Source organism: Crocuta crocuta, unplaced genomic scaffold (genome assembly GCF_008692635.1).
Source record: "Crocuta crocuta isolate KB4526 unplaced genomic scaffold, BGI_CrCroc_1.0 scaffold548, whole genome shotgun sequence".
In the NCBI taxonomy this organism is placed as follows: domain Eukaryota; kingdom Metazoa; phylum Chordata; class Mammalia; order Carnivora; family Hyaenidae; genus Crocuta; species Crocuta crocuta.
This window is the reverse complement of record NW_027528725.1, coordinates 2,215,686-2,243,098: the sequence shown is the minus strand read 5'-3', so window position 1 is coordinate 2,243,098 and position 27,413 is coordinate 2,215,686. Positions and strand designations below refer to the sequence as shown.

The 27,413-nt window shown below is 38.8% G+C and overlaps 1 protein-coding gene across 2 annotated transcripts in view; it reads left to right on the top strand.

Moving 5' to 3' along the window:
• The window catches only part of EPB41L5 (erythrocyte membrane protein band 4.1 like 5), a 128,692-nt gene that overhangs the window by 13,195 nt on the left and 88,084 nt on the right, over window positions 1-27,413 (top strand). For both annotated transcript variants that reach the window (XM_077755299.1, XM_077755300.1), the window contains exons 3-11: window positions 6,056-6,160; window positions 16,218-16,260; window positions 17,259-17,337; window positions 18,791-18,835; window positions 19,007-19,059; window positions 22,467-22,587; window positions 22,718-22,805; window positions 24,081-24,169; window positions 26,861-26,930. In XM_077755299.1, coding sequence (XP_077611425.1) covers window positions 6,056-6,160; window positions 16,218-16,260; window positions 17,259-17,337; window positions 18,791-18,835; window positions 19,007-19,059; window positions 22,467-22,587; window positions 22,718-22,805; window positions 24,081-24,169; window positions 26,861-26,930 — 693 coding nt within the window. The remainder of the gene's footprint in view (window positions 1-6,055; window positions 6,161-16,217; window positions 16,261-17,258; window positions 17,338-18,790; window positions 18,836-19,006; window positions 19,060-22,466; window positions 22,588-22,717; window positions 22,806-24,080; window positions 24,170-26,860; window positions 26,931-27,413) is intronic.

Sequence of the window (27,413 nt, the reverse complement as noted above, 5' to 3'; positions counted from 1 at the left end):
TATTTACTTCTAAGACATTTTCATCATCCCAAATGGAAACTCTGTAACTCCCATCAGCCCCTGGTAACTGCTAATTGGCCTTGTTTCTTTATAGATTTGCCTATTTGGGATGTTTTATTTAAATGGAATAGTATCCAATGTGACCTTTCTTCCATTTATCCTAATGTTTTTGGGGTTCATCTATACTGTGACATTTATCAGTACTTCATTCCTTTTTATGGCTAAATAATACTCCATTATAGGGTCCCTGGGTGTCAGTCGGTTAAGTGGCCGACTTCAGCTCAGGTTATGATCTCCCAGTTTGTGACTTCGAGCTCCACGTTGGGCTCTGTGCTAACAGCTCGGAGCCTGGAGCCTGCTTCACATTCTGTATTTCCTTCTCTCTCTGCAGTTCCCCCTCTCATGCTCTTTGTCTCTCAAAAGTAAATATAATAAACACTAAAAAAAATTCCATTGTGTGATACATTGTATTTTGTTTACCTGTTCATCAGCTGATGGACATTTGAGTTGTGTCCAGCTTTTAGCTACTGTGAGTGGTGCTGCTGGGAATGTCGGTTTACAGTGTTTGCTGGAATACCTGTTTTCAGTGCTTTGGGTTAGGATACCTAGGAGTAGAATTGCTGGCTTATATGATAATTCTATGTTTAATTTTTTTGTGGAACTGACAAACTGTTTTCTGTAGCAGCTGTTATCATTTTACATTCCCACCAGCAATGTAGGAGGGTTCCAGTTTCTCCACATCCTCCTCCACATTTGTTAGTTTACAGTTGTTGTTTTTTATTATAGTCACCCTAGAGGGTGTGAAGTGATATCTCATTTGTGGTTTTGATTTGTAGTTTTATTTTTAAAAAATTTAAAAAAAAATTTTTTGTTTTTACATTTATTTATTTTTGAGAGACAGAGTGAGATAGAGTGCAAGTGAGGGAGAGGCAGAGAGAGGAGAAGACACAGAATCGGAAGCAGGCTCCAGGCTCTGAGCTGTCAGCACAGAGCCTGACACGGGGCTCGATCCCACGAACAGTGAGATCATGACCTGAGCCGAATTTGGAAATTTAACCAACTGAGCCACCCAGGTGCCCCTAAAATTTTTTTTTAAATGTTTATTTATTTTAGAGAGAGACAGAGAGCACACAGGGGAGGGGCAGAGAGAGAGGGAGATACAGAATCCCAAGCAGGCTCCAGACTCTGAGCTGTCAGCACAGAAACCCACAAACTGTGAGATCACAACCTAAACCGAAGTCAGATGCTTAACTAACTGAGGCACCCAGGTGCCCCTGATTCTAATGATTATTGATAAGCATCTTTTTATATGCTTACTGGCCATTTGTATATTGTCTTTGGAGAAATGTCTATTCAAACGCTTTGCTCACTTATTTTTTATTTTTCTTTAAAAACATTTTTTTCATAATGTTATATTTATTTCTGAGAGAGAGAGAGGCAGCATGAACAGGGGAGGGTCAGAGAGAGAGGGAGATACAGAATTCAAAGCAGCCTCCAGACTCTGAGCTAGCTATCAGCACAGAGCCTGACACGGGACTCGAACCCACGAATGGTGAGATCATGACCTGAGCCGAAGTCGGACGCCTTAACCGACTGAGCCACCCAGGCGCCCCTAATTTTATTTATTTTTCTTAAAATTTGTTCAGGTTTATTATTCTGAGAGACAGTGTGTGAGCAGGGCAGAGGCGGAGAGAGAATCCCAAGCAGGCTCTATGCTGTCAGTGCACAGCCTGCATGAAACTAAACCATGAGATCATGACCTGAACTGAAATCAAAAGTTGGACACTTAACTGACTGAGCCACCTTAAGCGCCCTTATTTCTTAAATTAAAAAACAAAACAAAAAAAGCCACGTGTTTTTTGGTTGTGTTCTTATCTGGCTTTTAAAACGAAAAAAATTAGGGGGGCACCTGGGTGGCTCATATGGTTAAGCGTCCGACTTTGGTTCAGGTCATGATCTCGCGGTTTGTGAGTTTGAGCCCCATGTTGGGCTCTTTGCAGATAGCATGGGGCCTGGAGCCTGCTTTGGATTCTGTGACTCCCTTTCTCTTTTCCCTGCTCATGCTGTCTTTCTCTCTCTCTCAAAAAATAAATACTAAAAAAAAATTAAAAATTTTTAAAAATTTTAATTGTAGTTGACAATCCAATATTATATTATTAGTATCAGGTGTATAACAGTGATTAGGCAATTGTGTGCACATTATGAAATGCTTACATAAGTGTAATTACCATCTGTCACCAAAGTTATTATACTATTACTATTTTCCCAGTGCTACACTTTTCATCACTGTGATTATTTATTTTATAACTGGAAGTTTGTGTATCTTGGTCCCGTTCACCTATTTGACCCATCCCACCTACCCACCTTCCCTTAGGCAATCATTATCTTATTCTCTGTACTCATGGATCTGTTTTTGTGTGTGTGTTTTGTTCATTTGTTTTTTAGATTCTGCATATAAGTGAAATTATATGGTATTTGTTTTTCTGTGTCTGACTTATTTCACTTAGTTATAATACATGGATCCACATTGTTAAGATAGCCAGACTTCATGCTTTACAGCTGAGTACTATTCCATACTTCTTTATTGATTCATCTATTGGAGGACCTTTAGGTTGCTTCCACATCTTGGCCATTGTAAATAATGCCGCAGTAAACATAGGGGTGCATATATCTTTTTGAATTCGTGTTTTTGTTTGTGTAAGGACTCATCAGTGGAATTACTGGATCATATGGTATTTCTGTTTTTAATTCTTTGAGGAGCCTTCCTACTGTTTTCCCTAGCTGTACCAGTTTATATTCCCACTAGCAGTGCATGAGGGTGCCCTTTCCTGCACGTCTTCGACAAGGCTTACTTCCTGTCTTTTTGATACTAGACATTCTGATTGGTGTGAGGTGATAACTCACCTGTGGTTTTGATTTGCATTTCCCTAAGGATGAGTGAGGTTGAGCATCTTTCCATGTGTCTGTTGGCCATCTGGATGTCTTTGTTGGAAAAATGTTTTTATGTGGCCTCTCTCCATTTTTTAATTGAATTATTTGGTTTTTGGGTGTTTAGTTTTATGAGTTCTTTATATGTTTTAGGCGTTAACCTCTGGTTGGATAGATCCTTTGCAAATATCTTCTAGTCACTAGTTTTCCTTTTTATTTTGTTGATGGTTTCCTGCGTTGTGCAAAGGTTTTTGTTTGATATTTATTTTTTTGTTTTGTTTCTCTTGTGTGAGGAGAGTTAATCTAGAAAAATACTGCTAAGGTCAGTGNTTTTTTTTTTTTGGAAGGTTTATGGTTTCTGGTCTCACAGTTAGGTCTTTAATACATGTTGAGTTAATTTTTGTATGTGGTGTAAGATAGTGGTCTAGATTCACTCTTTTGCATGTGGCTGTCCAGTTTTCCCTGCCATTTATTGAAGAGATGCTCTTTCCCCTAGTATATGTTTTTGCCTCCTTTGTTGTAGATTAATTGCCCATAAAAGCATGGATTTATTTCTGGGTTTCTCTATCCTTTTCCATTGATCTATGTGCCTGTTTTTGTGCCAGCACCATTCTGCTTTTATTAATATAGCTTTGAATAATAAAAGAGTATAATATTAGCATAATAAAATAGCTTTGTAGTATAGTTTTGAATCTGGGATTGCGACATCTCCAGCCTTGTTCTTGCTCAAGATGTGCAAAGGACTTGAATAGACATTTCTCTAAGAAAATATGCAGATGGCCAATAAGCACCTGAAAGTGTACTCAACCTCAGTAGGCGTTAAAGAAATGCAGGTCAAAATCGCATCCTTTCACATCCATCCGGATGGCTATATCAAACAAAACCAAGCAGAACAACCCCAGAAAATAACAAACGTTGGTGAAGATGTGGAGAAATTAGAATCTTATGAATTGCTGGTGGGAATGCAAAATGGTACAGCTACTATGGAAAACAATTGGGCAGTTCCCCAAAAGTTAAACATAGAGTTATCATATTCCACTCCCTAGTACATACCCAAAAGAGCTGAAAGCAGGGACTCCCACGGATCCTTGTATACCAGGGTTTGCAGCCGTATTCATGATAGCCAGAAGGTGGGAACAATCCAGATGTTTACCAGCAGATGAACGGAGAAGCGATATGGTACATACATTCAGTGGGATGTTACCCAGTTTTAAAAAGGAATGAAATTTTGAAACCTGCTAAACATGGGTGAACCTTGAAAACGTTATGCTACGTGAGATAAGCCAGGCACAAAAAGACATATATTGTATGATTCTACTTAGGTGATGTATGTAGACAAGGCAAATTCATGAGCCACAGAAAGTGGGAAAGAGGTTACTAGGGGTTGAAGGGAGGGAATGTGAAAAATGGTTGTTTAATGGCTACCCAGTTTCTGATTGATATTATGAAAAGTTCTGGAAACGAAGAGTGGTGACAGTTGTATACATTGGGAATATATTTAATGACACTGTATATTGTATATGTTAAAATGGCAAACTTTAGATTAAAAAAAAAAAGGAGAAATGGGGGCTGATGCTTGTTAAGTGGGACCAGTGTGCTGGAAGTTTCCATGTGTTGGAGAACCTAGGTATTGAGAGCAATTTTGTGAACAAACTAGAGCTGAGGCTGTGATCGGAAGTTGGGGGCGTCTGTTGATCTGAGAGGTGACATTCCAGGTAAAATCTGGGTGTGGTGTGTAACCTTAGGGAAGTGGAGATGAAAGGTCTCAGATCTGAAAGGCCCAGTAGAATACCAAATGGAGTAGAGGGGAAAAAAAAGCCACACTTAGACACATTATATTGAATTTAAGACTATCAGATGTAGAGAAGTTTAAAGGCTTATCAAAAATTAATAACATTATGAAGAACGTGCTTAGGGTGTGGTTTCTGCTTCTGCATTTACTCTGTTGCAGTGTGTTGTTGTGATGAGTTACGCGGGGAGAGTCCTGGGACCTTGTGGATCTTTTGGAAGTACCTGGGGGAACTCTTGGGTCCGGAGACCACACTTTGAGAACTGTTTTTTCCACACAAGTGTCTGTGCTTATTACTGACCTTCCCCCGCCATTTGGTGTCTTCCGCATTGATGACAGTATCATCTCATTGTCCTGTATTTCTTCCCACGCTCCAGTTTTGTTTTAGCCCTTTCCTACCTACATCGTCTTCCAGTTTAAGGCTGATCTCCAAGTCTTTACTGATGATTCTAGTCCCTGTGACTATCCCTTCTCTAAAATCTGTTGGCAAGTATATAGTTCCACATGATTGGTACTTCAGTGTTTGAGGTTTTCTCTGTATTTTCTCTTTCCAGTTATGTTCTAGAGCTCCTTTGAAGTAGGGACTCTAAAAATTGACAAGACAAAGTAAGAGTTTCTCCTTACACACAATGTTTAGTACAAGATTATTTGTTAGTTGATAGGAGATAACGCTTTCCATGAAAGTGCATGTAGATCATAAATTCTCTCTTGACTTTAAGTAGTTGATTGGGAAATTATAGTATCTTACCCATTACTTGATACATGGTAGTGTTTTTAGTATTGCAAATAACTTATTTTATTTTATTTTTTAAGGTTTAATTTGTTAAATCTTAAAAATTTTTTTAAATGTTTATTCAATTTTGAGATACTGAGTGCAAGCAGGGGAGGCGCATAGAGAGGGAGGCACAGAATCTGAAGCAGGCTCCAGGCTCCAAGCTGTCAGCACAGAGCCGTCCGGATGCAAGGCTCAAACTCACGAACTGTGGGATTGTGTCCTGAGCTGACGTCAAACGCTTAACCAACTGAACCACTCAGGCGCCTCCCAAATTTTTTTTTAGTTTATTTATTTTGAGGAAAAGAAAACCAGAGGGGGGAGGGAACAGAGAGAAAGAGAGAGAGAATTTCAAGCCGTTTCCTCACTGTCAGCACAGAGCCCAGTGGGGGGTTCAGACTCACGAACCCTGGGATCTTGACCTGAGCTAAAATCAAGAGTCAGATGCTTGACTGACTAAACCACCCAGGTGCCCCACAAGTTATGTTTCTGTAAATAGATCTCCAGTTCATGCTTGTTGATCTTGTGAGTCATTTATTGATTAATTTATTTTCTTACCATTTCAGAAAAAAGCCAAAGGACAAGAGCTCTTTGATCAGATAATGTACCACTTGGACCTTATTGAAAGTGACTATTTTGGACTGAGATTTATGGATTCTGCACAAGTAGCAGTGAGTAGCTGTTTCTTTGGAAGTTCCAGTATGGGAGCAGAAATGGAAAATTTCGGATGACATGCTAAGTGCTACAAGGCTATATATTCATATGACATTTTCTTTTTCTTGTAGTTTTCTTATTATGGTCTGAAGTTTTGACTGCTTCAAAATAACCTGAAGTTCTTCTTTAAAAAAAAAAGTCCTAGCCCATGTATTTCTTAGAGCATGCTCTTTGCAGACGAGGGTAGGAAATCTGTCTTTTCAGTAACCACTGCGTTGGGTGTTGGGCATACTAGAGTTTGAGAACCACTGTGTAATGGGAAGGGTGCTAGAATGGGGGTATTGTGGGTTCTTGGGGAAGTGATAGAAGTTACTGATTTGCAAATTAAGGTGAATAGAGTAGATTTTCACCTTATCTTCAAGATCCCTTTCTGAGCTGTGATTCCGTATCTATAAATGTTCTTTGACATTGTGCATTTTATTATTACTACTTCTTTTGAGAGAGTCAGAAGAGAACAAGCTGGGGAGGGGCAGAGAGAGAGAATCTTAAGCAGGCTCCATGCCCAGCGCAGAGCCGTATATGGGCCTCGATCTCATAATCATGAATTCATGACCTGAGCTGAAATCGAGAACCGGATACTTAGCCCACTGAGCCACCCAGGTGCCCCCTCACCTGTGCGTTTTAGATGAGACAACAGCATATGTAATAGGGTAGGAAATTGGAGGCTTTTCACAGATCTGAGCACTAGATTAGGATTTGACTGGAGGGTATTTGAGAGAAAGTAGTAGATGATAAGATTAGAAGGTAAATTAGTGGCCATTGCATCCAAAGTGAATACCAAAACTATTAAATAATAAACAGGCAATATTTATTTTCTTATAATTGGGGTTAGGAGTTTTTCAAGCCAGGAGGTTATGTTTTGCTTCAGCAAGTATTATATAGAGATATTGAGTAGGATTATTTGGAATGGGAGGAGATTGAAGTCAGAGGGAGTCATTGCAGACCCTCGAGTTAAAAGTAATGTTAAGACCTGGAACAAGACAGTCACAGTAGCAAGGAGCATGAGGGGGTAGAGGAAAGGATATCAAGACGTTAAGCTCTGTTTTTTGGAAGTTAGTGATGGAGGGGTGTGTGTGTATGTGCTTAGTGACACGTTAGTTAATTGTTATGTCTAGGACTCATAGGAGCAATAGGGAAGACTTCTCAAGTTCTTTCTGGAGTGGGACATGGACTCATTCGTTTTCTGTGATTAATTAACTAGAATACCTCTATAAGATGCTACTAAAAACTCTTATCTTTCGGAGATGGCTTACCCATAGTCCGTTTATAGACTACCTTGGCTAAATTTACAACTGTTAATAATCTTCGCTGTAATTTTTTTCTCTGATTTGCATACTCCCAGTCCCCCTTCCTGGGTTAAAAGAAATTAAGCATGAGCATTTAACACCAGAGTATTGGTTAGGTAAATTTTGGCACACTTGTACAATGGAATACTCTGCAACTAATTAAAAATGGTGATTTTTTTAAAAAGTATATTAATTGACATAAAATGATGTAGAGAAAAGACTTACAAAACACTAAGGATTTCTATTTTAAAATAAGTGGATATATGCGCACACACACATATACATGAAAAAATTTACAAAACACTTTCCTATAGTTTTAGTGTTCTCATCTCTGGATAGAATTTGTATGAGAGGTGTTTTATTTTTCTTCTTAATGTTATTTCTCTTTGATTAGAAATTCGTCAAGGGCAGGGAATGAGTCTTTCTTACCTCTGTTGCCGGGCACATAGCAAACACACAAGCCATTTATTGAATGAAATTCTGGTGCAGTGCTTAGTTTGATATAAAGGCTTGGTTGATTGTAGGGCTTAATATCATTCACCGGCCATCTTTCAAATAATAGAATTGCAGTGTTGCAAGCAATGAAAAAATAAATGGTATTAGGGATGAATAATCCATAGCTTCCTGTTTTTTGAGGGGTTGTGAAGGAAAAGAGGTCAAAATATGCCAATATTAAGTTTCAGGTACCTTCTCTCCTTATGGTCTGTAAATACACTAGTCTCTCCTTATCTGTGGTTTCCCTTTCCATAGTTTCAGTTACACATGTTCAGTCCCCATTTGGAAGCAGATGACCCTCCTGACATATTGTCAGGTCACTGGTGGCATGATGCTACGTCAAGAGGCCGACACCATTCACCGTGCATCATCTCATCATGTAGGCATTTTATCATCTCACAGCATCACACAAAAAAAAGATGAGTACAGCATAAGATATTGTGAGAGAGAGATCACAGTCACAAAACTTTTATTATGGTATAGTGTTATAATTGTTCTATTTTATCATTGTTATTAATATCTTACTGTGCCTAATTCAGACATTACATTTTATTATAGGTATGTACGTATAGGAAAAACACATAGTATATGTTGGGTTTGGTACTTGCTGTGGTTTCAGGCATCCACTGTGGGTCTTGGAATGTGTCTCCCACAGATAAGGGGGACTGGTGTAATTGGGGAAAGAAATAGAGATTTCTTTGTATTGTGAGAAGTGGCCATTGCTAAGTTGTATTCTTTGCTCTTTGTGAGCAATAATCTTCAGTGATCAATAATCACTGAATTGCTAGATCTGTTACTATTTCTTCCCTCATTTGATACACATATAATGCCTTTCTTCTGGTTCTAACAAAATTTGGTAAAGCCAGCTTTAGAACTTTGTTTCTCTATTTTTAAAGTTTTATTTATTTAAGGGGCACTTGGGTGGCTTAGTCAGTGAAGTGTTTAACTCTTGCGTTTAGCTCAGGTCATGATCTCGTGGTTTGTGACATTGGGCCCTGTATTGGGCTCGGCACTGATGGCGCAGGGCCTGCTGCTGATTCACTCTCCCTCTTTTTTTGTCCCTCCCCCATTGCATATGGTAGCTCTCTCTCTGTCTCTCCTCTCTCTCTCTCTCTCCTCTCTCTCTCCCCCAAAATAAATAAACTTTGAAAAAAAAGAAGTTTTATTTAAATCATCTGTACACCCCACATGGGGCTCGAACTCATGACCTTATGATCAAGAATCACATGCACCCCTGACTGAGTCAGGCAGGTGCCCACAACTTTTATTCTGTACTCTGTTCTAGTTTATCCTTCCCAATGCCCAGAAATCTAGGCATTAAAATTAAATTTAAGTAAGATTTATTTTTAGTTTCTGTTTTTGCTGTCACTAGAATCTTCTTGAATTGAATTAGAAGAATAGTAGCTGGTAGATGAAAGCTATTCAAAATGAATTCTAGATAAACCTTTAATCTTTTTAAAAATTTTTTGTTATTTTTTTATTTAAAATTTTTTTTTTTTTTTAATTTTACATCCAAGTTAGTTAGCATATAGTGCAACAGTGATTTCAGGAATAGATTCCTTAATGCCCCTTACCCATTTAGCCCATTCCCCTCCCACAATCCCTCCAGTAACCCTCTGTTTGTTCTCGGTATTTAAGAGTCTCTTATGTTTTGTCCCCCTCCTGTTTTTATATTATTTTTGCTTCTCTTCCCTTATGTTCATCTGTTTTGTATCTTAAATTCCACATATGAGTGAAGTACTATAATATTTGTATTTCTCTTGACTAATTTCACTTAGCATAATACCCTCTAGTTGTATCCATGTAGTTACAAATGGCAAGATTTCATTCTTTTTGATTGCTGAGTAATACTTCATTATATATATATATATATATATACACACACACACATACACACACCACATCTTCTTTATCCATTCATCCGTCGATGGACATTTGAAGCCACTTTATTTTTTAAGCTTATTTATTTATTTTGAGAGAGAGAGAGAGAGCTTGTGCACACATATGTGAGCTAGGGAGGGGCAGAGCGAGGTACAGAAAGAGAGAATCCCCAGCAGGCTTTGCACTGTCAGCATAGAGCCCCATGCAGGGCTTGAACTCACCAACCATGAGATCATGACTTGAGCCGAAACCATGAGTTGGATGCTTAACCAACTGAGCCACCCAGACACCCCTAAACCCAGCCACTGTGGAGAGCTTTGGGGGACTTACTAGTACATGTAAACCAGTTTTATTCTGGCATCCTAGGATTTATACTTACTCTTTGTTGACAGCAAAATTCGGCCCCATCCTCTATTTTCAAATCTAAACTTAGTTTAGTGTCCCTTTACATAATCCAGAGATGTGAAAACTTTGAATTATAATGATGAACCCTAATTATCAGCACACAGTGTTGAGCAGCCTATTAAAAGTATAAATAATACATTATGATCAGGTGGAGTTAATTCTCCGAAATGCAAGGACGATTTATAATCAGTGTTACAATTTGTCATATATGTTTTATCATACATTGTCTCCTGCCTTTGTTTTAATAGCATTATACTTTTTTGCTCGGTTGATATCAGGCTTGGCTATGTGACTTGCCTTTGGCAGTGGGGTCTGACTTGATGTGATGTTTGCCAACTATGAACACTTTCACTAACTCTTCATTCATGGTGTTATTGCTTTGTCAAATACTTAAACTACAATCAAAAAAAGATTGAAACAAATCTTTACCACGAAGAAAATAAAGTAACTTGATTAACTGAAATGTATGGCATTTAAAGACAACACCGAATGGAAATGGAGATGCTAGATCCAGAGCTGGAGGCTAGAAAACATATAATTGGCCAGTGGAACCTAGAGCGAATGTTTTACGAGTGCACACCTGAAGGCTGCAGTGGTCGATGACCTTGATAGCAAATTCAAGATCACTGAGTTAAGGGAAGAGGCAGTTCTTATTCTGGTTTTGGAATTCCACTTTCAGGTGCTGTAGGCACAGTGTGTGAGATGTGTTTGTCTTGCTGACCCTCACTTATCTGAGGTTGTGAAAATAATATTTAGGTCTAGAATTCTTTTTTTTATTTATTTTTTATTTTTTTATTTCTAGGAGAGAGAGAGAGAGACAGCTTGAGCAGGGGAGGGTCAGAGAGAGAGGGAGACACAGACTCCGAAATAGGCTCCAGGCTCTGAGCTGGCAGTCAGCACAGAGCCTGACGCGGGGCTCGAACCCATGAACCGCGAGATCATGACCTAAGCGAAAGTCGGACGCTTAACCGACAAAGCCACCCAGGTGACCCAGGTCTAGAATTCTTATCAAGCAGTGTTTTTTTCTTTTTTCTTGGTGACCTGTTAAGCCCCTTCTTTCTAGCCCCAGAATACCCTGAATAAACCCAGTGGAATTCGGCCTGTATAGAATTGACCTTCTGTGTGTGTGTATACCTCCATCCAAGCTTGAGAATGTGTACCTTTTTCCATTTCTCGGTGCTTAGTGGACGTGTGACACAGCTTGTATGGGCGCATCTGTAGAAAAGAGGCCTGGTGATTATCTTGCTCTTTTTTTTTTTTTTTTCTAATTTTAAAAATTTATTTATTTATTTATTTTAAGAGAGACTGAGACAGTTTGAGCAGGGGAGGGACAGAAAGAGAGAGAGGGAGAGAGAGAATCCCAAGCAGGCTCCTCATCGTCAGTACAGAGCCCAACGCAGGGCTGGAACTCAGAAAACTGAGATCACGGCCTGAGCCGAAACTGAGAGTCAGATGCTTACCCGACTGAGCCATCTAGGTGTCCTGGCTCTGCTCTCTTTCTACACGGATATTTGATCATTTACGTTGGCAACAATAACAACAGCAAGTCTAGATTAATAGAAGAATGATAGAAACATTTCTGTTAAAGACAAGATGATAATTTGTGTATCATTGCCAGTGGCATTTAATTTCATAATAGAAGTGCCAGCACGCACAGTTACCAAAGTTGTAAAGGCTGGAAAGGAGGAGGTAAAACTAACACTGTTGGCAAATGATTGGATTGTATATCAGCTGAGAACTTAACACAAACAATAGGATTCAGTAGAGTAGTGGGGAGTGAAAAATATGTAGAAGTAAGTAACATATATGTTAAATATATGTATATATCGTAATGTATTCACAGATACACTTGTCTCTGTTAAATACGGAAGAATAGTAAAAAGTGTATTTCCAACATAGATTTTGTACTCTGTCCCTGGAGAGTAAATATAAAAATGTGCCCCACTCCCCTCCATTCCCATTATGGATTTGACCTGTAAGAATTTTAAGAGAGCATATTAATAATACACAGAAAAGCACATGGGGAAATAGATTTTAATGGCTCATCTAAGCCTTCATTTGAAATGTATTATAACACAGACTGTTAACACCAAGAAAGTAATTACCCAAGAAGAATGTGTAATGAATATAGACTAAATTGAAGTGCTTTCAGTTAGATTACAGCAGTGTGGTGTATTGGCTCTCCATTTTTATAGCATAATTTTTAAACTTTTTGTTAAATTGTAAAATGTTAAGGTTTTCCAAGATGTAAAAAATTCATCTGCTGCAAACTATAGAAAACTTATGAAGGAAATTGAAGAAGACACAGAGAAATGAAAAACATTCCATGCTCATGGACTGGAAAGAACAAATACTGTTAAAATGTTAAAATTGTCTTTAAAACAACCCTTTAATTCAGAGCATAAGCCTCAACTCCTTAAGGAGAAATATTTTTTGCAGATGCAGTTGTTTTGAAAGGTGGCTAACATGTCTCTGTTTCACACTCTTTGCTCTTTGAGCAAAAGTAGTAGGGCGTTTTTTGATTTTTGTTTTTTTTTGTTTTTTTTTTTTAGTAGAGCTGAGTAGGTGGTTAGAAGTCAGGAATCATTTATTTGCAGACTTGTTTACAGACTGTTTGGGTGAAGGACTGGGGTGAGGGTGTGTATGTTAGTGTTTTGGAAGCTCCCTAGGTGATTTTTGTTTGATTTGGTTTGGTCTGTTGTGTTTGTGATTTCATATTATTTATATTTTAAGACATGCATAAGTAAATAATTATTCTTTCATGCCCGGTTCAATAGGATGGAAAGAAATGTGGCTTCCCACATCCTTTGATGTCTAAGTTTATCAACCAGACTTTAAAATTAGGAAGTTAGGAGGGAGTTTGTTTCCTTTGTAAGGTATGATGGGGAAAGAGAACTTGGACACTACACGTCCAAAAATCTCTATCTGCCTGCTCTCACCTTTATCTTCTAATGTAATTTAAACTCAACTCCTAAAGACCCTGATGGAAGGAAAATCCTATCAGTGCCTGTCTCTGAGCTCTGAATTTTCCAGTCCCTGGGCTTGGAATGTGGAGGAGATGAAAGAAAACAGACTTGAGAATATGCAAGCGTGAACTCAGACCTTCCCCAGAAGAACGCCACCCAGGACTCCCTGGCTCCTCCATTTCACTTTAAAATGTGCTTGCTGCATTATCTGAGTGTGGGTCATCCTCAGAGAGTGCAGATGTATGTAGGTGAAGAAGGGACTGACATAGCTTCGTGGAAGAAAACTCTGGTCCTTAGTCTCACTGGGATGATTTTATGTTTAACGTGCTTCTTGAGTAGTAGGGTACAAATTGAAGATTAAAGGTGTATTTTTGAGACTAGCCCTAGATGTTGTTAAGCAGGAAGAAATTTAAAGAGGCCTAAGAAAGACTATAGATTGATCTTGAAATAGCATCTTACATTAATGTTTCCTTCTTTTATTCTTCAAAGTTTATTCTGTCAGAATTGATAGTCTGTTGATTTTCAGTCCATTGTTAATATTCTTTCTCTTTCTCTCTCTCTTTAACCAACACACGTAAACTGTTTTTGTTTTCCTCCTTCCCTATTTGAAGAACCTCTGGATGGGGTCAGAGAGCAATAACATCTTGTTGGGTGGGGGTTGGGTGTATATGGTGATAAAAATTGGGTATATGGGGAGGGTGGCCTATTGTCGGAGGTGGAGGCACTGTGGATCATATACCCCCCAAATTAGACGGTGTAAGTATATTACACAGAATATTAAAATAAGGGTCCATGAGTGTTTTAAGTAATATGTAGTCATTGTAGAGTAAGTTACAAATAGAGGAAACCACAAAGAAGAGAAACTATCACCAGCAGTATCTTCCACTTAGAGATATCTGCTTACTGTTTTGTTACAGATTATCTCAGTCCAAAAGAAGAACCCGTGTTTGTATATACAAACTTGTATATTTTGAGAGAACATTCATATCTTGTAACCTGCCTCTTAAAATTCAACAGTATGTTGTAGGTCATTTTCCAGATCCTTTAGTATTTGTTTTCCTTGTTTTTAATTGCTGCATCGTGTTGTATCATCTTGAAATACTTTATTTACCTAGTTCACTGTTGTTGAATATATATATTGTTTTAACTTTCATAATGGCTTGTAAATAAATCTGCACACACCTATGATGGTTTCGCGGTATGGAATTATTGGGTCAAAGACTCTTATGTTTAAGGCACTGGTGAGTTGCCTCCTGGAAGAGCTGTGCCCATTAACGCTCCCGGTGCAGGAGGCCCCTCACCATAGGCACACGGCATGGGCCACCGGCCAGACACTGGTAAGTTCATCGCAGTAGAGGAGATAAAACCTGAAGATTGGGCGACTCCCAGATTCACGTTGTGGAAAGAAGACACTCTGGGGCAGAAAAACCAATTTTATCTTTTACGCAGTGTGTGATTGGCATCAGGCTCTAATAGGTATTAGTGTAATTAAGTTTGAGATTATTGGACATTGAGTTGCTGCATTGGCCACAACGGATGGACTGTTTCACTGTACTAGGTTGAAGTCTTTTCTGCTACAAGATTGAATTGTGTCCCGTCTACTGGCCGGCCTAGGATTCAGTTGGAGGAATGTATAGAACTGAACAGTTGCCACCTTGAAATATGCTTAAAAGGATATCCAACTGGATTCAGGAAAACATGGAAGGTGGCTGGGGTGCTTGGCTGGCTCAGTCGGTAGAGCATGCATCTCTTGACATCGGCCCCAGGTTGTGAGTTTGAGCACCACTTTGGGTCCTTAAGAGAGTACTTAAAAATAAAATCTCGAAGAAAAGATGAGCGATGGCTGGTAGCCTACATGCTTGGAATCTAGAGAAAATATTGCACAGGACTTTTGAAATGTTTACTGAACATCTTACTTTAATGTGCAGAGGTACTTCGCTCACCCACTGGTAGCTCTGTGCATTTCACTCTTGGGTCTTGGGGGAGACTGCAGAGAAGAGGCTAGGCAAATAATTGGCAAGAAAAGCAAACGGTTACAAGACTGTTAACAATGCAGCCTTGTTTACCCACTCTGCCCGTCTGGATTTCTGTAACTGGATTCCTTAGCTCTGTGAACTAGTTAGCACAAGAGCTCTCCTTTCTTTTTTTGGGTGCTCGGAATTGTAAGCATGTCGAAGAGAACACAGCCTTGTATATCTTAGTTGGATGAGTGCATCCTGTCACTGTCGGGACGTGGGGGTGTAAAGGGATTAATAGTGAGAAGTGAGCTCGGAATGGTTTACGTGAGGAAGCCTGTGGAATTGCTTCTTAAGTCTGTTTGTGTTACGGGCATCTCGGAGTGGGGAAGTTATGGAAATCAAAAGGCGATTGCTTTTGAAACCAGAAGTCTGCTGGTCACGGTGTTAAGAGTTTTTATTTGTAAAGCAAAGGAGCAAAGAAGAGACTAATTCATTTAATAGGTGGGGTTAGTTATGAGAAAGATCTAATTTTATTGTGCAGCCTCTTTCAAAGAGTAGCACTTCTAAGCAGTATCTGTTTTGTAAAATTTAAGTGACACTGTTACTTCCTCTCACTTGGTGACGATCTGTTAGTAAATCTTACGTTTTTATTGCAAGAATGAACCAGACATCGGAGTACTAGGATACTTTTCTCCTCATTTTAACAATTTTGAAACAGTCATTTTGGGGGGGAAACAGGGAGACTAAGGGCAGAATTTAAAATATCATCCTTGTTCCTGTGAGAGAGGAGAGGAAATGTCTTAAGAAGTTGTAAATCTGGTTTTAGGTCTTTCTTTTTCGCTTGTGTCAGAGGCTTACTGTAGCTGCTGGGGCAGATAATCCTCTCCCCGTTTTCATCCTCACTGTTGTTTTTCGTATTTCCTTCTGGTTATCAATAAAAACATGATGAAAATTAACTTTTAGGAATGAAAGTGTTGAGTTCCGTCATCTGCTTAACAGCTGATTTTTGCATTTTATTTTCAGCACTGGTTAGATGGTACAAAGAGCATCAAAAAGCAAGTAAAAAGTAAGTGTTGAAAAATTGTGAACAAAAAGTAAATTTAATTAGATGTAATTGTATATTAGAAGCTCTGACTCCTAATCAGTCATGTTCCAGATGCATTTCTTAGCATCCCTGCTTTTTAAAGGTAATTTCAATTTGATATACCGACCCACCCCTAAGTTATAGAGGGTTAATAGTAATCTAGATTCAGGTGCTGTATAGTTTATTTCCTGGAGAAAGGCTTGCATCTTGCAAAAGAGATGGAGTTCTCATGAGATGCTTAACTTTTATATAGTAATTGTTGGACTTCTCCTGCTTGGCATCTGTCCTGCTCTGTAAAATATTTTGAGACTCCATAGCTGTAACTTTTAAATTTAAGAGTAGTGAAATGAAACAATTGACATAAAATGCCAGTATTATCCTGGTAATAGGGAAAAATACCAGTGTTCAGTCCTAATCCAGTTTGTCTTTTGTAGTAGGAGAGCTTACAGAGCAACTCGCTTTTGTCCTTATGAAATAATGGGACCGCTGAGAATTAGAAGTTAGTGGAGTAGGTGAAGTGAATTGGAAAGTGTCGGGGGAAGTTGCCGTGAGCTGTTAATAACCCAGGCCTCCCTCAGTCCTTTTAAGAAGTACAGTGTGGCAGGTTTTTAGGGCTGTTAGATTGCACAGTCAAGACTTAACATTCGATGCATTTGGCCTTGAACTGTTAGAATTAATCTAGAGCTGTCTGTTTTGCGGAAGGCAGCTGATTGTGACGCTACTGTATGGTTGTTGGTATATTTCAAAAAAAAAATCTACTGGTTGATGTTTTTGTGTTAGGTGTGCTTAAAACCTTCTTAAAGGCTTTAATTAAGCCATCTGCTGTGTCGGTGGGTGAAACATTACCACAAAACCCGTTACCTTCTCTCCCGACTTCAAGTAGATTATTTTTGACAAATTTACTGACTGGAAAATTCTTACAGTTGGAATAGTTACATTAAAAAATTAAAGGGTTTGTTTGTTTGTTTGTCTTAATACAGTTGGTTCACCCTATTGTCTGCATCTTCGAGTTAAATTTTATTCCTCAGAACCAAATAATCTTCGTGAAGAGTTAACCCGGTAAGATTCCTCTTGACAGTTGTGCAGGGGTGAAGTAGCTGTGGTCAGCTAGCGACAGGTGATGGCAGATTGTCTTTCTAATTCTTTCCAGTTCATAAACCACTCAGGAAGTGGATCTCTTGTCCCTGGTAGCAAGACCTCAGACAATAGGATTTCATTTGGGGACAATGTTTTATTTATTTTTAACTTTTATTATGTTTTTAAAATGTTTTATTTATTTCTGAGAGAGAGAGAGAGGGAGACAGCGTGAGCAGGGGAGGGTCAGAGAGATGGAGACACAGAATCTGAAACAGGCTTCAGGCTCTAAGCTGTCAGCACAGAGCCCGATGTGGGGCTCGAACCCACGAACCGTGAGATCATGACTGGAGCTGAAGTCGGACGCTTAACCGACTGAGCCATCCAGGCACCCCTGGGGACAGTGCTTTCAAGTGTCGAATTTTTCCCCTTGATCAGTTTTCACAGTAAAGGGTTGATTTCCCCGGCATTCTCTAAAGATAACTATAGATTCCTTTTTTAAAGTTTCATCAATGCATGGGTTTTATTTACTTATTTACTTCTGTTTATTTATTTCTGAGAGTGAGTGCGGGCAGGGGAGGGGCAGAGAGAAAGGGACAGAGGATCCATGCTGACAGCAGTGAGCCCGATGCAGATCTTGAACTCATAAACTCATGACCAGAGCTGAAGTCGGATGCTCGGCTGACTCAGCCACTCAGGTGCCCCTCAAAATGGGTTTTAAACAAGACTGATGTGTTTGAAAACGTTGCCACATTATATTTATTGATGTTATGTTTGTTGGTGTTCAGAATGATCTCTCTTTGGCCACAGGGAGTTTATTCATGTTGGCTTCTAACATTCTTTACCTATTGAAATGCCACTGACTGATGAAAAATATTAAATCCTGATTTGGTTGGAATAGTTTTAAACAAACTTTAAGTAGGTTATACACAATTATTTCCATTTTGTCTTGCCTGCTTCATACTTATTCACTGATTATACATGGTAAATGTGTGATTCATTCACACACACTATTTATTAAGTAAAAATTGAGTCGCTGAGTCCCTTTAGAGGGTTTTCTCTTGAACCCTCTACCAGTGAGATTATAGCTATTCTCCATAGTTACATATTTCCCTGTGTCCTTTCACATGGGAGGTGGTTTGTGTTGTGAGAATAATGTAAAATTAGGTCACAGAACTCATTCTCATTAATTTGCTTAAAACCTTTAATCTTAAGGTGGCTGTACTGTACTCAGTTACCTTCTGCAGATGCTACCATCCTCCGGATGGCTTATTGCCCCCCATTTTTTTTTTCTTTCTTTTTTTTTTTTTTTTTAATAGATTCTATTGCAGGTCAAATTCTGTAATTAAGAATGTTTCGTCTCACATAAGAAGGGTAGGATTATTTTTCATAGTAGATTCCTCTGTTTAGCTAAATTTGTGCCTTTTCTTTCTCTTAGGTATTTATTTGTTCTTCAGTTAAAACAAGATATTCTCAGTGGAAAGTGAGTATTGGTTATTTAAGGTAAACCCCATTTTATTAAGTAGTTGAAAAAGAAGTTCATAATTAATTATGAAAAAAGAAATGGTCAGCATAAAGTAGGTTTTATTTCCATTTATCTTAAAATAAACCTTGCAAAGTTGACTTGTCTAACAAATTTGGGTTTTGGTCGCAGATTAGAGTGTCCCTTTGATACGGCAGTGCAGTTGGCCGCTTATAATCTGCAAGGTAAGCAATTCTTACGCCAACTGATAAGAATAAAGCATAATTCGTTTTTGTATGTTTTTAGTTAAGAATTTCAAAAGATTCAAAGTGATGGGTAAGAAATGTAACACCGCTGTTAACTTGTATCAATATCCAACCCTGTTACTTTCCTTCTTTTAAGAACAATGTCGCCTCCTTTTTCTTCCCTTTCACTTCATTTGCTCCCTCTGTCTGTAACTTCTTTTCAGACAGAATCACTGTCAACCTGACAATTCAGTAAATAGTATAAGGGGACCTTCAGCTATTTTTTTTTTTATTTGAAAAGAATGCAGGAACATAGCAGATTTTTGCAGTTTTATTTTTGCTTTCTTTAGTTTTATTCTTTAAGTTTTATTTATTTATTTTGAGGGAGAGAGAACATGAGTGTGAGCGGGGGAGGAGCAAAGAGAGAGAGAAAAAGAGAAACTCAGCTCCTCGCTGTCCGTGCACAGCCCGGCTCGGTGTCAAGAAGTGGGAGACCATGACCTGAGCTGAAACCAAGAGTCAAATGCGTAACTGCCTGAGCCATCCAGGCGCCCCTCTTTAGTTTTATTCTTAAAAATGAATCCATGAAAGAAATACTTAGAGCATATTTAAAAGTCCCTGATGGTTATTTTAACAGTGAAGAAAGTATTTTCCAATAAATGAAGTTAATGAAAAAACTTACAATTTTGTACCTTGTTATACTGATGAAATACTGTTAAGTTGAGGTATTTTTTTCTGAAAAATAGACATTTTAAGAAAACTGTAATTTTGGTCCTCATTCACAAAATGGCAACTATTCTGTTGGAGTATCTCTATATACTAGAATAAAAATAAAATTATATGGTTATCAAGGCATTTATACTTTTTTTGGTGACTATGTATTTATCCCTAATCCCTCTAGGATTGGTAGTCTTTATTTGCAATTGTGTGGATAATAATAAGACCAAATTTTTATGTTTTTATGGTAAACCCAGTATTTTTGCTATTTTGTGCTTCTACAATTTAAGGAGGTGATTTTCCTATTGCTAGAGGGATTGGTGACTGCAGGAATTTTCTGTGCTTCAGAAATTCATTACCAGCACAACCTGCCTCCACCCCCCGTGCTAGTCTGTCTACAAATTAAGATTTGTTTTCTCATCTGCAGAATGTCTGACAGCTAGTAGCTTGGAAATGCCATGCCTCTCCCACCGTAATAGTCCAAAATGTATAACTGCATGGGTCTTTCCTTGAAAGCACACATTTTATATGTCATAAATTCCCATGTGAGGTTGATGATTCTAAACTTTCATCTAATGAAAAGCTGTCTTTTCATGTTCTTTCTGTGTCTCATTGTGTACGTTTCATGACAGCCAAGATATGTCCTTCTCGAAAATGACTTTATACATTTTTGTGTATTTAATGAAATGCTGTTCAAAGTAGTGCTAACTACTTATTTTTTTAATGTTTATTTATTTTATTATTATTTTTTAATGTTTGTTTATTTTTGAGAGAGAGAGAACATGCAGGGGAGGAACAGAGAGAAAGGGAGACACAGAATCCAAAGCAGGCTCCAGGCTCTGAGCTGCCAGCACAGAGCCCAATGCGGGGCTCGAACCCATGGAGCTGAAGTCAGACTTTTAACCAACTAAGTCCCCCAGGTGCCCCTAACTGCTTATTGTTTGATTTATGTGTTGTGGCTCTATTTTGTGATCTCTTAACTCTACTTATCACATTTTTTCCTAAGTAAAAGCTCTTCCCTACTTTCTCTTTCATCCACAGCACCGTGATTACTCCACACTTCATGTCACGTCTTGTGCATCTCTGGGTCCCGTGTCCAATATTTTGCTAAATCCAAAGTCTTAAAGTCCTTAAGAATAAATTTGCTGAAGTACTATTCCATCTTCCTGGAATGAGCTCTTTGTTTTTCATTTATGATTTTCTCTTTTATCAGAATAATTTTCATTATTAGCTTTTTCTCATACTTTCAACTCAGTTTCTCCTTGCCATTTTAATATATGCCCTGATTAATATTATGTAGCAGATTTAGTTTAGTGCTTCTAAAAACATGATCCAAAAAAACTAAAATAAAACAGACAAACAAAAAACCCATTATGATCCAGACAAAAGAGTAATCTCTTCAGCAACAAATTGGGCATGATAATAACTATTTTCCAAGGTTGTTGAGAAAATGGATGACAGTATATCTGTAATATGTCAAGTGTGTAGACTCCGTAGTCAGTAAATAATGAGTTCTTACCATGTTTGTTATTATCTCAGGATCTGTGGATTTTTTTTTTCTCTACACAGCTGGATTTTTTAATAAAAACAGAACTATTTTAATTTTTAAATGTGACTAAAATGTTCTTTAAAAGGAAAAATGTCTAAAGTATAGAAAATATTAGAATCATTTTTCTTTTCTTCTCCAAACCCCACAGTTCAGAGATAACCACAGATGGGCACATAACTATTTGTGCCCTGCCCAAGTGTTTTCTGACTGCCTCCCTTCCCCAGATATTTTTTTACTAATTTTTTTAGGATTAACTATTTACAATTCCAGGAGGACAGAGACTGCATCTTGTAGCGGTGTATGATGTGTTCTCTGCACGTTAGATCCTTTTTGAAAAAAAATTATTTTTGAGAGAGAGAGAGACAGAGACAGAGCACAGGCTGGGGAGGGGCAGAGAGAGAGAGACACAGTATCCGAAGCAGGCTCCAGGCTCCGAGCTGTCAGCACAGAGCCCGACGTGGGGCTCAAACCCATGAACCATGAGATCATGACCTGAGCCAAAGTCGGATGCCTAACTGACTGAACCACCCAGGCACTTTGCTGCATATTGGATTCTTAACAGATGTTGGCTAAATGGCTTTTTAAAGGTTGCTAAATAGTTTTGTTCATTCATTATAAGGCCAAAAGGTATTTCTCTAAGGGAATCTAGAAAGAAGTTTTCAAAAGCTAAGTGTTATAAGATAGGAAATAAATGAACAGAAGCACATATATTTGAAATTATGCCACCAACCACCAGTACATGATTGTGTGTATAGATGTTGACATGTTGTAAGTCCAAGCTAGATTTATTTTTGGGAATGATTTGGGTATTATGAATTACTATAGTTTAAGAAAGAACCTTTCTAATCTTAGCAGTTTTGTAAAAAAATTTTCTTAATGTTTATTCATTTTTAAGAGAGAGAGAGGGAGGCACAGAATCCAAAGCAGGCACCAGGCTCTGAACTGTCAGCACAGAGCCCAAAGCAGGGCTTGAATTTATGAACCACAAGATTTTGACCTGAGCTGAAGTTGGACGCTTAGCTGACTGAGTCCCCCAGGCGCCCCTTAGCAGTTTTTATTAATAAAATGAATTCTGAAGGAATATTCAGCAGGAAATGAATTTAACTAACAAAATAAAACTTTCTGGAACTTATGTTTGTAGCTGAACTTGGTGACTATGATCTTGCTGAGCATAGTCCTGAGCTTGTGTCCGAGTTCCGGTTTGTGCCTATTCAGACTGAAGAGATGGAGCTGGCTATTTTTGAGAAATGGAAGGAATACAGGTACTTGGCTAGTGATCACACTTTTCCTTAACGTCACCGCAATGATTTTGTACTTGTTTTCTTCTGTTTCTGTCCTTGGTATAGAATTTACATTTATTATTATTCAAAGTTGTTATTTTTTAAATTTCAGAGGTCAAACACCAGCACAAGCTGAAACCAATTACCTGAATAAAGCCAAATGGTTAGAAATGTATGGGGTTGATATGCATGTGGTCAAGGTAAGAACTGTGTTGTGATGATTTTTGAAAGTTTATTCCTTGTAGATTCAAGGTAACTATGACATTTATTCCTTCTAGATTCAAGGAAACTATGACATTTTTCAATATGAAGGAGGGCATGGAGGTAGCATAGGATAGCCCTGGATACTTTGGATGTGTTATAAAGGTTGAGATTAAATATGAGAATCTCACATAAAGTTTCAGTATAAGAAAGAAGGGAAACAACCAAAATCTCCAAAAATGTGTATCTGTGCTTTTAAGGTGTTACTGTGTTTTTTAGATTTTTAAACCACTTTTTATTATTTGCCTTCATATTCATATCCTCTTGGCTCACATAAAGTGGAGGAGGCTATGTAAAAATTAAAATAATTCAGGAAGCAGAGTTGAAAATTTATAGCTTGAGAAGACTTTGGTAAGCTGTAATAAAGCTTGTATATATTATTTTTTAATTTTTTTTAATGTTTTATTTATTTCTAGGAGAGAGAGAGAGCGTGAGCAGGGGAGGGTCAGAGAGAGAGGGAATCACAGACTCTGAAACAGGCTCCAGGCTCTGAGCTGGCAGTCAGCACAGAGCCCGACGAGGGGCTCGAACCCACAAACCGCGAGATCATGACCTAAGTGAAAGTTGGACGCTTAACCGACTAAGCCACCCAGGCGACCCATAAAGCTTGTATATTGATTTAACTTATCTCTAGTTTGAAAAGCTAAATTTTCCCAGAAAGGCAGTCTTTTTAAAGTTTATTTATTTAGAGAGCGCTAGTGTGTGAGTGCACGTGCGTGCAGGGGTGGGGCAGCAAGCAAGGGAGAGAGAATCTCAAGCAGGCTCTATGCTGCCAGCGCAGAACTGAACGTGAGGCATGATCTCCTAAAACGTGAGATCGTGACTTGAGCCAAAATCAGGAGTGAGATGTTCAACCGACTGAGCCACCCAGGCACCCCCAGAAATGCAGTCTTTTTAAAAATGTGTGATAAGTGGTGAATAGGCTACAGGCAGAATCTGCAGAGTGCGTTCTGTGTCGTGGAAGTGCTCCTGTGTGTTTTCAGTGATGACCTGCCTCAAGACTGTGGTGTCAACTGTGAACTAAACGTCTGCGTGAGTTTTCCCGAGAATGTTATTTTGGGTATTTCTATGTGTTGCAAACACTTTGTATGTTAATATTAGCTTGTGTATAGTTAACTATGATTCAGTGTGAAAATAAAACTAAACTGCTGTGTGAAAATGTGAAATCTGTCTTATGCCAATAAAGTTAACATATTTTGCTTTCCTTAAATCAGGCTAGAGATGGGAATGACTACAGCTTGGGACTAACCCCCACGGGAGTCCTTGTTTTTGAAGGAGAGACCAAAATTGGCTTATTTTTTTGGTAAGCAGAGTTAATATTACAGAATCTTATTGTATTTATTTATTTATTTATGCATTCATTTATTTTTTTTAATTTTTTATGAATAAAAACATTTCTGTCAAGTTAATCCATAAAACAGAGTTTGGAGATGAGATAATTGTGAATGAAAGTCACCTGTCGCCTGTCTGACTCCTTCCCCGTCCTTGTCCCATCCCCCAGAGGTAATGTTTGAAACTCTTCCATCCATTTTTCTATTAGTTTCAAGTTACGTCAGTATACATCTCTTGATACATATTCTTTATTCCTACACGTATTAAGTGTTCACATGGACATTCTCACATCATGTGCTTATTACAGCACTATTTTTAGGACTTCTTGTGCCACAGGCAGCCACAGTACCCCAGATTCCCTGGTGTGTAAGAGGAAGACATTTCCTCCTCCCTTTAAGCTGTGCTTCTCTTCTTAGGTCCCGGCTTGACTCCAAGTTTAAAATTATATTTGCATTTCAGTATCGAAGATAGGTTTTACTTGGATTTCGTAGCCATCATAGACTTCTTCACATCTTGTCTGGTCTGTTCTAAAAGCAGAAACTCAGGAAGTAGGGTTCATATTGTTATCCGTGTATCAGAAGTGGTGTAGAGCTTCACACTGTACTGGTGTTATAAACACTGGCCGAAGGGCCCTTAGGCCATTTACGTGTTCACAGCATGCCAGGGTTGTTAGCTCAAAGCCGACCAGCACCAAATTCAAATTCTTATATATCCAATTACTGTAAATATAGCCCAATAAGTATATTTTTAATCATTTAGAGCCTTCCTGCTTTGCACGTCCTCCTATGAACTATATCTGCCGTCTGCTCATCAGAGATGTGACAAAAGCCTGTAGCTGTACAAGGCACAAAGCACCACTGCCCTTCAGAGCTCTCTGACCTGGAGACTTCCCACTTGCTGCTAACTGCCACTGCGCAGACCCCCCAATGCCCCGTCTGAGTCCCTTCCTCCTACAAGTTCCCTGCTGCCTTCCCCTTCTTTGGGGGTGGCTTCGTGCAGCCAGCTCTGGACAGCCCCCTGTTGTCAAGGACTTCCTTCTCCTGTGACCCGGTCCAAACACCCTTCAGTAGAGTGTGCTGTACAGTAGAGATAGGTCCTGATCCTTCCTTTCTGATCAGTCTGGAAATGCTTGGACCCACAAATGGGATTACATTTTCTTTCTGTACAGGTTTTTGTTTTTCCCGGCGTTTTTGGCTTCCCCCGTCTCTCACAGCCCATGCAGTGCTTTAAATTACCTGCCTTTGTCTTCTCCTTACGCTCTTTCAGATCCCCAGGCTTGCGCTAAATGATTCTTCTGTTCCAGTTGGAATTGTATGCTCTCAAGGCGACTCTACAGCTTTCATCAGTTTTTTCCGCTAGGATCCTGTGTGTCTTCTTCCCATTATTTTCCTCTCGTTGCTTTTGTTTTTTTCTGGTCTGTATCCTCAGGTAACTGCCTAAGAAAAGCAGGGTATAGGAGATAAATTGTTTGAATCCCCGAATGCCTTAAAATGGTATATTCTTCTCTTATGCTTTCTTGGTAATTGGGCTGAGAATAGAATTTCAGGTTTGAAAATTATTTTCCTTCAAAGTTGAGGATAGATTTCATTTATTTTTGAGTCCAGGTATCCATGCTGGGGACTTTCTGAGATGCTCGAGTGGAACACCTTCTTAATTGTCTCCTGATAGGTGAAGGGGCTCTGGGGTATTTATTTACCCAGTCGTTGAGTGTTAATTCTCTGACACTTCCAGCTTGCCCTGTGGCCAGATGGCACATACTTCATGCCTCGAGAATGCTGTGGGCAGAGGGTTAAAGGAAGCACCTTTTCTACCGCTGCTGTGGTTGTTGTGAGAATCAGTTGGGTGGATGCATGTAGAACACTTCCAGGAGTACGGGACACTTACTAGGCACTGTGCAAGTCTTTGTGACACTTAAGTGCTTGTTCTTCCCCTCCTGCTCTGCCTGTTACACTTAGCTACTTACTCGTTCAGTACAATCCTTGTAAACAAATGATGCTCTACAATTATATTTTGTCTGAGTTATATTTAAAGCTTAGTGCGAATGAGAGTTTCATTGTTTTGACGTTCACAGTTCATAGAAGTACAGAGTTCACCTGTGGTAGGTTGTTGAGGATTTCGGTCCAGGTGGGAGACAGAGTTGGAAAGGGCGCCATAAAGCGAGGTTTAAAAAAACTTTTCTTTTTTTCAGATTAAAGAGGTACTTCTTCAAACCAAAACTGATATAGAAAATAAAGTTGAAGGCCTGAAGCAAGAATTTGTTTTCATTTAAGCTTTTAAAAAAAAAACCCTTACAGTCTTTCCTGTGTCCAGTTCCTGTGCTGCAGCTCTGCACCAGTCCTGGAGAATGCCTTGTATCATGGCTGGGAACCTATGAAATGTATAAGTGGATTTCATCATTTTCTTTTTTCTTAACATTTCTACTGTCTGATACATGTGCAGCATCAGTGTTATTCGAGATCCTGCTTTTGAAATGTTTTTTTCTGTTCTCCGAAATATTTTTCAGAGGCTTTGTTGGTGGGCAGTACAGGCTAAGAGGGTGAACACCCTCTTAATCAATTTTCAGTTCAGCAGGTAGATGATTGATAATGCTGGCAATAACAATTCCCTTTTAATTTCAAGGACATTTGTTTGAAATCTGGCTTTTGTTCTGATATTGTTATAGGCCCAAGATCACCAGATTGGATTTTAAGAAGAATAAATTAACCCTGGTGGTTGTAGAAGATGATGACCAGGTAGGAATTGCATTGCATTATTTATTTAACAATGACTATGTTACGTGGGAACTCAAGTCTAATTTTTTTTTTTTTTTTTTTGAGAAAGAGCAAGAGCACGGGCATGTGTGCACACAAGTGGGAGAGGGACAGAGAGAGAATCCCAAGCAGGCTGGATGCCCAGCACGGAGCCCAGCGCGGGGCTTGATCTCACAACCATGAGGTCATGACCTGAGCCGAAATCCAGAGTTGGACACTTAACTGACTGAATTGCCCAGGAGCCCCTATTATTCTTTAATGAAGGCTTCTAAATTAATATTCTTTAATAGAGTCTTCTCAGTTAAGGATTACTCCGCCCCCCGCCGCCCCGCCCCGGGTTAACTCTAGTTCCCAATTGATACACACAACATGCATCTCAGATGCATTATGCCAAGTGAAAGAAGCCAGACTCAGATTATGACTTGTATGATTTCATTTATATGACAATCTGGGGAGGACAGTCTT